The 12514-nt window shown below is 43.4% G+C and overlaps 1 protein-coding gene across 4 annotated transcripts in view; it reads left to right on the top strand.

Moving 5' to 3' along the window:
• Nucleotides 1-12514, top strand: part of dnajc6 (DnaJ (Hsp40) homolog, subfamily C, member 6) — a 44444-nt gene that overhangs the window by 4751 nt on the left and 27179 nt on the right. For 3 of the 4 annotated variants that reach the window (XM_051111557.1, XM_051111558.1, XM_051111556.1), the window contains exon 1: nucleotides 2042-2413. In XM_051111557.1, the coding sequence (XP_050967514.1) occupies nucleotides 2206-2413 (208 nt within the window). In that variant the 5' untranslated portion in view covers nucleotides 2042-2205. Of the gene's footprint in view, nucleotides 1-2041; nucleotides 2414-12514 lie in introns of those variants that run through there. The other variant, XM_051111559.1, reaches the window with a different exon arrangement.

The raw sequence follows: 12514 nt of genomic DNA, 5'->3' as shown, positions 1-12514 counted from the left end.
ATTGTCTTTATAACGGTAAAGGTAAACGAATGAATTGCAGTTAGCGTTAAATTGGTAATTAATGGTAGACAGCAACCAGAGCCTTTCTTTCGGTGACACTTCCTACATGCTGTGTTCTCAGTCTCTCTCTTCTCAAAGGGTTGCCCAGGCTTTAGCTCTCTTATGAGAAAGCATGTAGCCCCAGTGGCTGCCAAGCAAGGGGGCTGCATGAAGGGAAGCATCAAGTAGCTCAATTAGAGATAAATCATCCTACCAGAGAGGAAGTCTTGGATTGCCTGACTTCCACTGGCAAAGCACTCAACACTATATCAGGGTTACCCCATAGACTATAAAGCCATAAAAGCGTATTTTTATGCAACTGCTTGGCAAAGAAAACAATGCAAAGCCCATGCAAAAACAACATTTACTTAGCACTGCAGTGCACAGATACAGCCAAGACAAATTTAGCTTTGCATTAAACAGCCATAAAAGTACAGTTGGTTTTTCTTTACTGGAAAAGGATTTTCACCTATCACGTATTATATATGCATGCCTTCATTTTCAAGTCTCAAGCCTTCAGTGTTTAGAAATGAGTTGTGAAATTTTATTTGTACATGCATAGTATAAACAAACAGATTTGAACATGAACAAGCTGTTTTCTGAAGCTTTTCAGACAAAACAAAACAAAAAATCAAATAAATATGATTCTATTAATAAGCAATCTTTCCCCCCCAATTTCTTTGTGCTGATTTTGAGGGTAATTCTAATAGCATGCATGATAAAGTTAGCCAAAATTGTTAATAAACAAACAAGAAAGGAGTGATTTATTAACATTTCTGCAGAACTTTCTAATTAAATTTATATAATTCTTTTATAACAGTTTTTCATTTCATTATTTGGATGAAAGATAAGCACATTTCCCTTTTAAATATTCCTTAATGTATATGAACATTTTTAATTAGTTTTGTTTGTTCGTTTGTGTATTTAATATCCATTATTCTCTATGATGATTCACATTATTGCAATACAGTAATATTTAACAAATTTTGTAGTTGGTAACATTGTAATTGGTAACATTTTACAATAAGGTTCATTAGTCAACATTAGTTAACAACTAGTGCTGTCAAACGATTAATCACGACTAATTGCATACAAAAATAAAACATTTTGTTTACATAATAAGTGTATGTACTGTATTTATTTATTATTTATATATAAATACACACAACAGTATATACTTTGAAAATATTTACATGTATATATTCATAGCCAAATAATTTATACTATATAAATATATTTAATATGTAAACAACATATTTTTCTTAAATATATAGATGCATGTGTATTTACATAATTTGTATACACAGTACATGCACATATTATGTAAAAAAAACAAAAAACAAACTTGTTTTGGATGCGATTAATCGCGATTAATCGTTTGACAGTACTATTAACAACATTAGTTGTTCATGAACTAAAAATGAACAATACTTCTACAGCATTTATTAATCATAGTTAATGTTAATTCAGCATTTACTAATACATTATTAAAATCACAAGTTGTATTTGTTAACATTAGTTAATGCACTGTGAACTAACATGAAAAACTGTATTTTTTATCAACTGACATTAACAAAGATTAATAAATAGTTCATTCATTCATGTTAGTTAATACATTAACAAATGATGCCTTATTACCAAAGTTTTACCATTGACTTTATAGTAAATAACTTTTACTGTAATACAGTTATTTCCCCCCCAAATTAAAATCATGGTAAATGTGCTTAATTGTGCTTAAAAGGAAAAATAATGTAGCAAGGCAAAATACAATTTATTTCTTTTCATGCAATTTTGTAACTATTTGATTATGATGGCCATGGTAATAACGTTTGTTAATATTATTAAATTGTAGATTTATTATACACTGTCTCATTGAAATAATGCGATATAAAGCAGGCACAGGATGTGGATAGAGGGTGCAGAGTGGGATGTTAACTGGCTGCATTGATTGGCTGCTGGCTCCGTGTGTGTGCAGCGTAGTAAATGCGGCGCTTGATGACACACCGCCCTCTTTCTCCTGCAGCTAGCGGCCGTATGTAGCGGGACAGCCTGCTGGAAAGAAAGCACATTATTCCCTCCCTCCGAGCTGTCACACAGAACATGTGCATTCCCCTAGTCTCTTGAAATCGTCGTTGTCGTATGTCTATGTGATTCCCAATTGTGCTCATGAGCCTGCTAGGTGGCTACAAGAAAAAGAGCAGTTACGATGGCTACGAATCTTTGCAGCTGGTCGATAGCAGCGGAGACTTCTGCACCGGGGGACGAAGCGGCGGTGGCGGCGGCGGCGGCGGCGGCGGTTTGACGGCAGTGACCCTCGGCAGCGTTAAAACAGGCCCCGCTCGACAGGACGACTACAGCACCATGGACAGCTCAGGTACAAAAACCGTGTCGACCGGATGGCGCTTGCAGGCCGGTCGGCCGCTCCTGATACGCCTCAAACTACCTGTTTTGTGTTTGTTTCTAATGCATGCTGGTTTCCTGTAAGAATCTGAGGTGGTGGATTAAATATTAGTTGTCGATATCCGCCGGAAGCATGTGTTTCTTGTCGTCTGTTCGTGTGCTGTGTCATGACAATTGATCAAAGTCACAGAGCTGGCGGATTGGACGCTACATCAACTACTTTGATTGTTAGGTGATAGATGAACTATTAAAAATTCGTGTATTGTGAACTAGATATGTATTTGCATAAATGACGTTTATTGTTTTCTAATACACTGATATGCAATGCAGAACCATTAAGGGATTGCTTACCATGTAGTTGGGTTTCTTGCATGCAGTTTCATAGCAATACCTGAAACAAAATTTTGGTTGTCTGTATCATACTGGGATTGCTGCTGTTTTACTGCAGTGATCTGGGATGAAAGGTGGCCTTCGGGAATGAGACATGAGGAAGAGCTAGTGTCAGGTGTTTTAGTCCTAGCTGATGTCTGCTTCGGTCTGGTGTTTTTGCATGCGTTTGTGAGAACGAGAACTTGTGTAGATTATACTGTAATTGTTTATGTTAAATTTTACAGTAAAATATGAGAGCTGTGTTGGCCAGAGCATAAAAAAGTGACAATGCTATAAGCATTACAGGATGGCAGCGTAGTTGCTGTAAAGGTTATAGTTCCTACACAACTGTAAATGTCATTAAATGACATAATTATGAATGTTTTTAATTAATAAAATAATTAAATTACATATAATGTTATTGTACTGACCTGTACCTTTCTTCAAGATGCTTAAACCATAAAAAGTATTTAGTTTAGTTGGTGTAAATGTATGTCATTACTGTATTTATGTATTATATTTATACATTTATTTATGTATTTAGGTTGATTCAGTGATATTTAATAATATCGTTGACTCGAAAAATATGTTTATTTATGTTGCATTTGTTCAGTGTATTTAAGCTATTGAAATGTTAGTTTCTGTATAATATATTAATATTAATAACGCACTGTGTCATGATTTTGTTCATCAATAGTAGTCTTTCCATAAACTATAATACCAGTTCATATAATCATATAACCATATAATCATCAATATAATCAATAATCAATATATAAATGCTACAGCCAAACAAATAATGCAAAATAATAATGAAATAATTATAAATTACTAATATAACTAAAACATGAATTAAGAAACACAACTTTGTAAATAAAATTTAAAAACCTTATCACAAAGAGCTATTTCCACCTAATATGACCCATAAAATATTTTTCTTGGTATAAATGTATGTGTTACGGGGAGAACGAGACGAGAGGCGAGCGGATCCATGCGCAAGCTTTTATTGGATTGGCGGGACAAAGACATAGTCGTACAGGCAAGGTCGAGGCAGGAGCAGACAGGAATAATACAGGCAGTAGAAGAGAATGGTCCAATAAACGAGAGCTATAGTCCAAAAGGCAGGCGGCTAGACAGAAGAGAACGGGAAACCAGGCGGGAGATCCAAAAACCAGGAACTAGGAATACACTAAGAAATACTAACAAAACAACAATACAATAATACAACCAACCGTGAAGTGCACTGAGGAGGAGCGGGGTTTTTTATAGGACGCCTGATTGGTCACGGGGACTGACGCAATCAGAGCGGTGGAGGATGGGAGATGCAGTCCGAGATGCATAGTGACAGTCAGAGTGTGTAAGTGATGCGAGAGTGACATCTGGTGGTTAGTGGACAATGGGACATAGACCAGATTTGTGACATAGCCCCCCCCCCAAGGAGCGGCTTCCAGACGCTCCAACAGAGTAACAGTTCAGGGGAGCGGTGGGGCGGGAGCGAGACAGGGCGAGGGCTGGAGGACCAGGTCCCTGCGGAGGACCCGGTGATTGAGGCAGGACCGGCAGCACAAAGGCCCTCCAGGACGGAGCCGGGGCGGAGCATGAGGCACAGGCGTACTCCAGGGCGGAGCTGAAGGTAGAGCAGTCCTCCACGGCAGAACCGGAGGTGGAGCAGGACTCCTCCAGGGCGGAACTGGAGGCGGAGCAGGACTCCTCCAGGGCGGAACTGGAGGCGGAGCAAGACTCCTCCAGGGCGGAGCAGGACTCCTCCAGGGCGGAACTGGAGGCGGAGCAGGACTCCTCCAGGGCGGAACTGGAGGCGGAGCAGCCCTCTGGGGCGAAACAGGAATCTGCGTCACGGTCTGGGACCTGGGGAAAGCAGGGACAGAGGAGGCAGACAGAATAGGGGGAGAAGGCGCAGCAGCCCTCCAGGGCGGAACAGGAGGCGGAGCAGCCCTCCGGGGCGGAACAGGAGCCTGCGTCATGGTCTGGGACCTGGGGAGAACAGGGACAGAGGAGACAGACAGAAGAAAGGGAGAAGCAGAGAGTTTAGAGTTTAACGCCCCCTCCATAAGAGGTTCTACAGCTGACGCTGACACCTCTGGAGGCATTGGCGCAGCTTCTCCGACGGGGAAGGCCTCTGGGGCAGACTCGAGACCAGACGGGACCTCTGGAGCAGGCTTGAGATCAGACGGGAGCTCTGGAGCAGGCTTGAGATCAGACGGGAGCTCTGGAGCAGGCTTGAGATCAGACGGGAGCTCTGGAGCAGGCTTGAGATCAGACGGGAGCTCTGGAGCTGGCTTGTGACCAGGCGGGAGCTGGGACGGAGCAGGAAACCGCGTTATGGTCTGGGACCTGGGAAAAGCAGAGACAGAGAAGGCTGACAGAACAAGGGGAGAAGCAGAGAGGTTATTGGGGGATGCCGCCTCCATGGGAGGATCTACAGCCAAGGCTGACACCTCAGGAGGCATTGGCATGGCTTCTCCAAGTGAGGGGAGCTCTGGAGCCGACTTGTGACCAGACGGGGCCTCAGGGATTGACTTTGGAACAGACGTGACCTCAGGAGCTGACTTGTGAACAGGCGTGGCCTCAGGGGCACAGTGTGCAGCCCACACACACCAAATGGCAACCGCCATTAAAGGAAGAGCAGCATCGGGAGGTTGTGGTGGATCCAGTACGCTGGCTATCATGATAGGCCGTGATCTTGGGATGTCTGACGAGATGTGACTTGACTTAGGGTCATCGGACGGGGCGTGACCTGACTCTGGGCGGTCAGACGAGACGTGACCTGACTCTGGGCGGTCAGACGAGACGTGGCCTGACTCTGGGCGGTCAGACGAGACGTGGCCTGACTCTGGGCGGTCAGACGAGACGTGGCCTGACTCTGGGCGGTCAGACGAGACGTGGCCTGACTCTGGGCGGTCAGACGAGACGAGACTTGACTCTGGGCCGTCAGGAGGGACGAGACTGGATCCTGGGCCGTCAGGCGGGGAGAGACTGGACCCTGGGCCGTCAGGCGGGACGAGACTGGACCCTGGGCCGTCAGGCGGGACGAGACTGGACCCTGGGCCGTCAGGCGGGACGAGACTGGACCCTGGGCCGTCAGGCGGGACGTGACTGGACCCTGGGCCGTCAGGCGGGGCGTGACTGGACCCTGGGCCGTCAGGCGGGACGTGGCTGGACCCTGGGACAGCAGCAACAACTTTGTTTGGCTCATGAAGATCAGCTGTGGTCTGACTTGGTTCTTGGAGATTGGCTGTGACTTGACTCGATTCGTGAAGAACAGTAGTGAACTGCTTTGACTCATGGAGACCAGCGGTGACTTGACTTGGCTCATGGAGATCAGCAGTGACTTGATCTGACACGTGAAGACCAGCAGTGACTTGAACTGGCTTGAGAAGATCATTGACTTCACTTGACTCAGGAACCACGGCTGTTACCTTGCTTGACTCAGGAATGACCGCCTTGACATTGCTGGACTTGGAAGCCTGACTGGACTTGGAAGCCTGACTGGACTTGGAAGCCTGACTGGACTTGGAAGCCTGACTGGACTTGGAAGCCTGACTGGACTTGGAAGCTACAGCCATAGCCTGACTTGACTCTGGAGCAGCGGCTGAAGCTTGACTTGGCTCTGGAAAAACAGCAGCAGCTTGACTTGGCTCATGAGGACCTGCTGTAACCTGGCTTGGCTCCTGAAGAACAGGTGTGACTTGGCTTGACTCGTGGGGGACAGCTGTGGCTTGGCTTGACTCGTGAGGAACAGCTGTGACTTGGCTTGACTCGTGAGGAACAGCTGTGACTTGGCTTGACTCGTGAGGAACAGCTGTGACTTGGCTTGACTCGTGAGGAACAGCTGTGACTTGGCTTGACTCAGGGGTAGCCGCCGCGACATGGAGCGCCACTTTAGCTGCCCGTACTGTCATTAGGGGTGTGTCCAGCACGTGGGCCATCATGACCACAAGTGGCGTCCGGGCGCTGACCACAGGTTCTGGAATGGCAGCCATATTGTGGAGCGGCTTGGAGACGGCGGCCATCTTGTGCATTGGCTCTGGCGTGGCAGCCATCTTGTGCAGTGGCTCTGGCGTGGCAGCCATCTTGTGCAGTGGCTCTGGCGTGGCTGTAATTTGACTTGACACAGGAACTACAGTTCTGGCTTGATTTGAAACAGGAAAAACAGTTTTAGCCTGACTTGCCTTAGGAAGAGCAGCTCTGACTTGACTTGATGCAGAAAACACAGCCCCAGCTTGACTTGACACAGGAACAGCAGCAGTAAACTTGCTTGACTCAGGAAATACAGCTGCAACTGGACTGGACTCGGAAACGTGACTTGACTCAGGAAACACAGCTGCAGCTTGACTTGACTTGGAAACTCGACTTGACTCAGGAAATGCAGCTGTAACTCCATATAGCTCTGGTATGGCAGCTGTGACGTGACGGGGCTCTGTTTCCGCCGCCATCTTGTGAACGGGCTCCGCCGTCGCCGCCATTGTGTGAGCGCGCACCGGCGCTGCCGCCATCTTGTGAACGGGCACCGCAGTCGCCGCCATTTTGCGAACGGGCACTGCTGTCGCCGCCATAGCTTGAGCGCGCTCCTGCACGGCCGCCATTTCACGAGCGATCCAGGCGGCAAACGTGGTTTTGGCGTCGTGATCCGGCGTAACCACCAATCTGCGAGCGGGGTGCGGGGCTGCCGCGTCCGCGTTGTCGCGTTCCCCCTTCTCGACCCCCACAGTACACGGCGAGCCCACACACAATAACGCAAAGTTTAAAAAAGCAGCCAGAGATGAGCGCGGACCCTCGCGTCTCAGCCTCGTTTTTAAAGGATCGTTTATGCCATCACAAAATATTTCCATGATTGTACAGTCCGGGAGGGTGGAATAATTCGAGATGGCCAGAAACTCACGGATATGCTGTTCTAGAGTGCGTGGTCCTTGCTTGATCCGGAAAAGAATCCTGTCTGTGTCCATATCTGTCGATTGTCCGGGTGTGAAGCTGCTGGATCCTTGTGTGACGGTTGGTTCTGTTACGGGGAGAACGAGACGAGAGGCGAGCGGATCCATGCGCAAGCTTTTATTGGATTGGCGGGACAAAGACATAGTCGTACAGGCAAGGTCGAGGCAGGAGCAGACAGGAATAATACAGGCAGTAGAAGAGAATGGTCCAATAAACGAGAGCTATAGTCCAAAAGGCAGGCGGCTAGACAGAAGAGAACGGGAAACCAGGCGGGAGATCCAAAAACCAGGAACTAGGAATACACTAAGAAATACTAACAAAACAACAATACAATAATACAACCAACCGTGAAGTGCACTGAGGAGGAGCGGGGTTTTTATAGGACGCCTGATTGGTCACGGGGACTGACGCAATCAGAGCGGTGGAGGATGGGAGATGCAGTCCGAGATGCATAGTGACAGTCAGAGTGTGTAAGTGATGCGAGAGTGACATCTGGTGGTTAGTGGACAATGGGACATAGACCAGATTTGTGACAGTATGTATTTAGGTTGATTTGCCAGTGTTAAATAATAATTTTAAAATTAAAATATACCTTTTTGAGGTTACCGTTTTTATCTACTATAGTTTTTCCTTTTTGAAATTTGCTTTAACAATGTTTTACCATACTTTTATTTAACAATAATTGGTAACACTTTATTTTAAGGTCTTCTTGTTAGACATTACTATTATAATAACAATGAATTATGCATAATTACATGCAAGTAACCCTAAGACAAGCCCTAATCCTAACCCTAACCATATAGTAAGTACTTGTAGTTAATTTATATTTTTCAGTACTTAAATGTATAAGTGCAGTGTAACAAGGAAACTGTAAAATAAAGTGTAACTCAATAATTTACCTGTAAAATGGCCTTTAAAAAACAATAGTATGGTAAAGCAATTGCTTCTTTTGTCTTAATTCAAAACACATTTATTCTGACACAATGTACTATAACAGTAGGTTTACATCATGAGGCAGGAGCAGTTTTGCGTAGGGGGATTTGTTGTGATGTGTTGCTGAGTTGTTGATACTTCAGATGCTTCGTTGCAGTGGCCATGTTTTCAGCATGCAGCCTAGTTACAGTGAATTTATTTTAGCGGAAATACTGTGTTTATTCAAACCTCTGTTCGTTTAGTTTCATAATTATTCGCTTTGAATTTAATGAGGGAATTTTGAATGTTTTAAATTGCTGCTTGAAAGGACAGTACCTTTGTTTGAGCCTGTAGGTGATCTATAATTGAAAAGCCAGTCGGGTCTTGTAACAAGACACACAAGCACACAATTACACACACAAACACACTCAGGGGGCTGCACGTCACAGAGGCGCTCTCTGTGACTCAATGCTGCTGAATTAAACGGACAAAAGAAAGGATTGTGATAGCGATAGAGAATAAAAGAGGAAATGTGTTAGGAAGCCATTCTTTTATATTACAAATGCACTGATGTGATCTTTGTGCTCAGGATGGGCGCCCTTCTCTCTGACACACACATACAAGCGCTCTTGGGCTCTTTGTTTGATTAAAGGGACATTGGTAGGAGTTCAGAGACTCTGTGCTCTGTGAAAGGGGTAGCCTTGGACTTTGAAGTCAACCGCGCTCCTGAGTATTTGCTCACTCAGAATAGAGCTCCTCTGTACCTTGATGGCAAGTCTGACAGGAAGCCCACTCTCTGGTCGGGCCCACTGTGAAAGCGGTGCCAGGCCACCCTGTTCTTCTAGATACAACAAGAAGTCGGAGGCAGAAAATGCAGACAAGGCTGTCTAGGAAGTTAATTGTGTACTGATCAAAAATAGCAATAGTACAGTTTAGTAATACTGATAAATACTGCAGTTTATAACTTTCTATTTGGATATAGTTTAAAATGTAAATTATTCCTGTGAAGACTATTTCCCCCACAGGATGTTTCATCTCAGCACATCTAAAGAGGGCACACTAAACACTAACAGCCTTCTCTAATGGCTGCAGCTCTTTAGAATGAAAAACATTTAATGTGAGTGTAAATGCACAAGTGTTCAGCTGCAAGGAAGTGATCCTAAATGAACATAGAAATGTCTGGAAATTAATGGGGTTGTTTTTTCAATGTTGCCATGTGCTGACAGTTAAATTCACTTTGGATGTGTACAGAAATAAGAAAAAGTTTTTAAAAATCACTCATTTATTAACCATTCTGGCAAGTTGCTTTGCTTCGGTGTGTTTAGAAAATGCTCTTTTTTCTGTCTTACTATTTTGGTGTGAGAAACCGCTGCAAATGATTCAGTGCATTAGCGAACTGTTCTAATGACTCAAATTGAAGCGTGAACAATTTCAGGCCTTTTTGTTAACCCATTTGACCGGTTAGATCAAAAAAGTGATTCATTTGCAAAACTAGCTCGCTAGATCTTGATTGCTAAAATGTTATCTGAGAAAATGATTCTCAGGTTGGTATACAGTGATCTTCATTGACGCATAAGGATTTAACTAAAGGAAAGCAGTATTTCACTGGGCTCATGCCCCAGTAAAAAGGGTCAAGTTGGCCCTGGCACACCTGTCACTGGGGAAAAAGATGATACATTACTGATGCATTGGATTTTTATTGTAAAATGTTTTATATTAAATATTTATTAATTTGAACAGTTTTTTTTAAATGAATTGGTTGAATGAATGATACAGTGACTCATTCATAAATAGGTATTTACTTTTTTGAATGAATCGTTTGAATGAATGACTCATTCATAAACAGTCACTTGTCCCCACCTACTGCACATGCACATGCACATGTGTACTCATGCAGTTGTTAGAGCATCGGACTTGCAACCCAAAGGTTGCAGGTTCAAGTCTCATGTCTGGCAGGGAGTGAATTACCAGCATTTTCCCCACTCTTAATACCAAGGGCGCCACAGCATTGGCTGTCCATTGCTCCCGGTGTGTGTGTGTGCACTTGGATGGGTTAAATGCAGAGCACAAATTCTCTGAAATCCTTCTCACAAAATCCTTTCCTTTCCTTTCTTCTGTGTAATCCGGGTCAATACAGCTAGGGTATGTTGAAACACTCGGTTTGTTCTCTAACTTCAAAATCGCTGTTTTACGTTTTTTTGTAAAGGGCTTTGATCTTCTTAGCATGTTCACTTTGTAAACATTGGGTTGGTACTTCTGCAGCGATGTAGGACGATTTTGAAGTTGGAGAACATAATGAAGAAGAAAAACCCTAACTGTTTTTCATTTTATTAGTAGACTCTTTCCACTGGTTGTATTGTTAGAGTCATTGAATCGTTTATTCAACAGAGTAGTTAAAAACACTTATTCATTTAGTAACAAAGCAAGTGAGTGAGTCATTAATTCATTAATTCAAACAATTTGTTTAATGTTTGGTTCTACTTTGAACTATTTTTATTAAAGGGGTCATCGGATACAAAGTTCACTTTTTCATGTTGTTTGAACATTAATGTGTGTTGGCAGTGTATGTACAAATTTACCCTATAATGATAAAAATCCATGCAGTGGTTTTTAATTAATCTGTAAATATAATATCCCCTTTTTTCTCAGATGCCTGTCGGTGTGCCGTCACACCCACAGAGACCGCTCCTGTGATAGTTGATTGACATAAGCGTCTCACCTCAGATCAGCTGTAACAGATGCCGGAGCAGGGATGTAAGTTAGATTGAGCGATTGAGGTGCTGTGTTGCTGGATGTAATAATGAACATAGTGGTTGTCATTTACTCCCGACATCTGAGCCACTGAAGATGCAGTGGATTACGTTTGTTTGTGAAGGGAATGCGCCTCCCGATCTACATATCCAGCTTCACTTACAGCAGAAGTGCGTATAAGGGTTTTTTTATGAATCTTTGCGATAGCCTTTCCTTATAATGTGGTAGTTAGGAAGTGTAGCGGCTAAACACGGTTAAATGCGGCTAAAGTAAACAGGCTCGTCACTTCACAGAGAGAATAGAGGGGCGGGGCGAGCAGAGCTCATTTGCATTTAAAGGAAAGGTGTTGTTTTACACAACCATTGAGAATTTTTAACCAAGGTATATTATAGACTTTTCATTAAGACCCTAAAGACGTGTATCAACTTGTGGAAAATGGGCATCCAATGACCCCTTTAAATTAAAAATAGACTAAAAAAAAAAAAAAAAGAAATATTGCATATTTGTTCTACATATTGTGCAACAGTGATGACATATTTTGTAGGCCAACCTGGAAGTTAGCATAAACTTGGTTCCCTTGACAAAACCCTAACAGAATCTTCCAGATTTTCCAGATTATTGCAGAAAATAAGCTCTGTGACCAACAAAATTGTATAATTCTTACATGTTTTGGTCACCATAATCTTCACAAATGCCTAAATACAATTGCCATAAATGCATAGTTCACCCAAAAAATGTAATTCTGTGATTAATTACTCACCCTCATGTTGTTCCAAACCCGCAAGGCCTTTGTTTATCTTTGGAAATACAAATAAAGATATTTTTGATGAAATCAGAGAGTCTGACCCTGCATAGACTGCAATGGACATCGTTACAATAGTCAGTGTAACCAGTGGTTCAACTGTAATGTAATGAAGCTACAAGAATACTTTTTGTGCTCAAAGAAAACAAAAATAATGGCTTTATTCGGCAATTTCTTCTCCTCCGTTCTGTGTCAGTCGATCCACATTGTGGTACTCTCGAGAATGAGCGGCAGAGACTGCATTGCTGTCAACGCGAGGTCAGAAAGCTCTTGGATTTCATTAAAAATATC

This window comes from Labeo rohita, chromosome 6 (assembly GCF_022985175.1).
Source record: "Labeo rohita strain BAU-BD-2019 chromosome 6, IGBB_LRoh.1.0, whole genome shotgun sequence".
Classification (NCBI taxonomy): Eukaryota; Metazoa; Chordata; class Actinopteri; order Cypriniformes; family Cyprinidae; genus Labeo; species Labeo rohita.
This window is presented reverse-complemented; position numbering and strand designations above follow the sequence as displayed.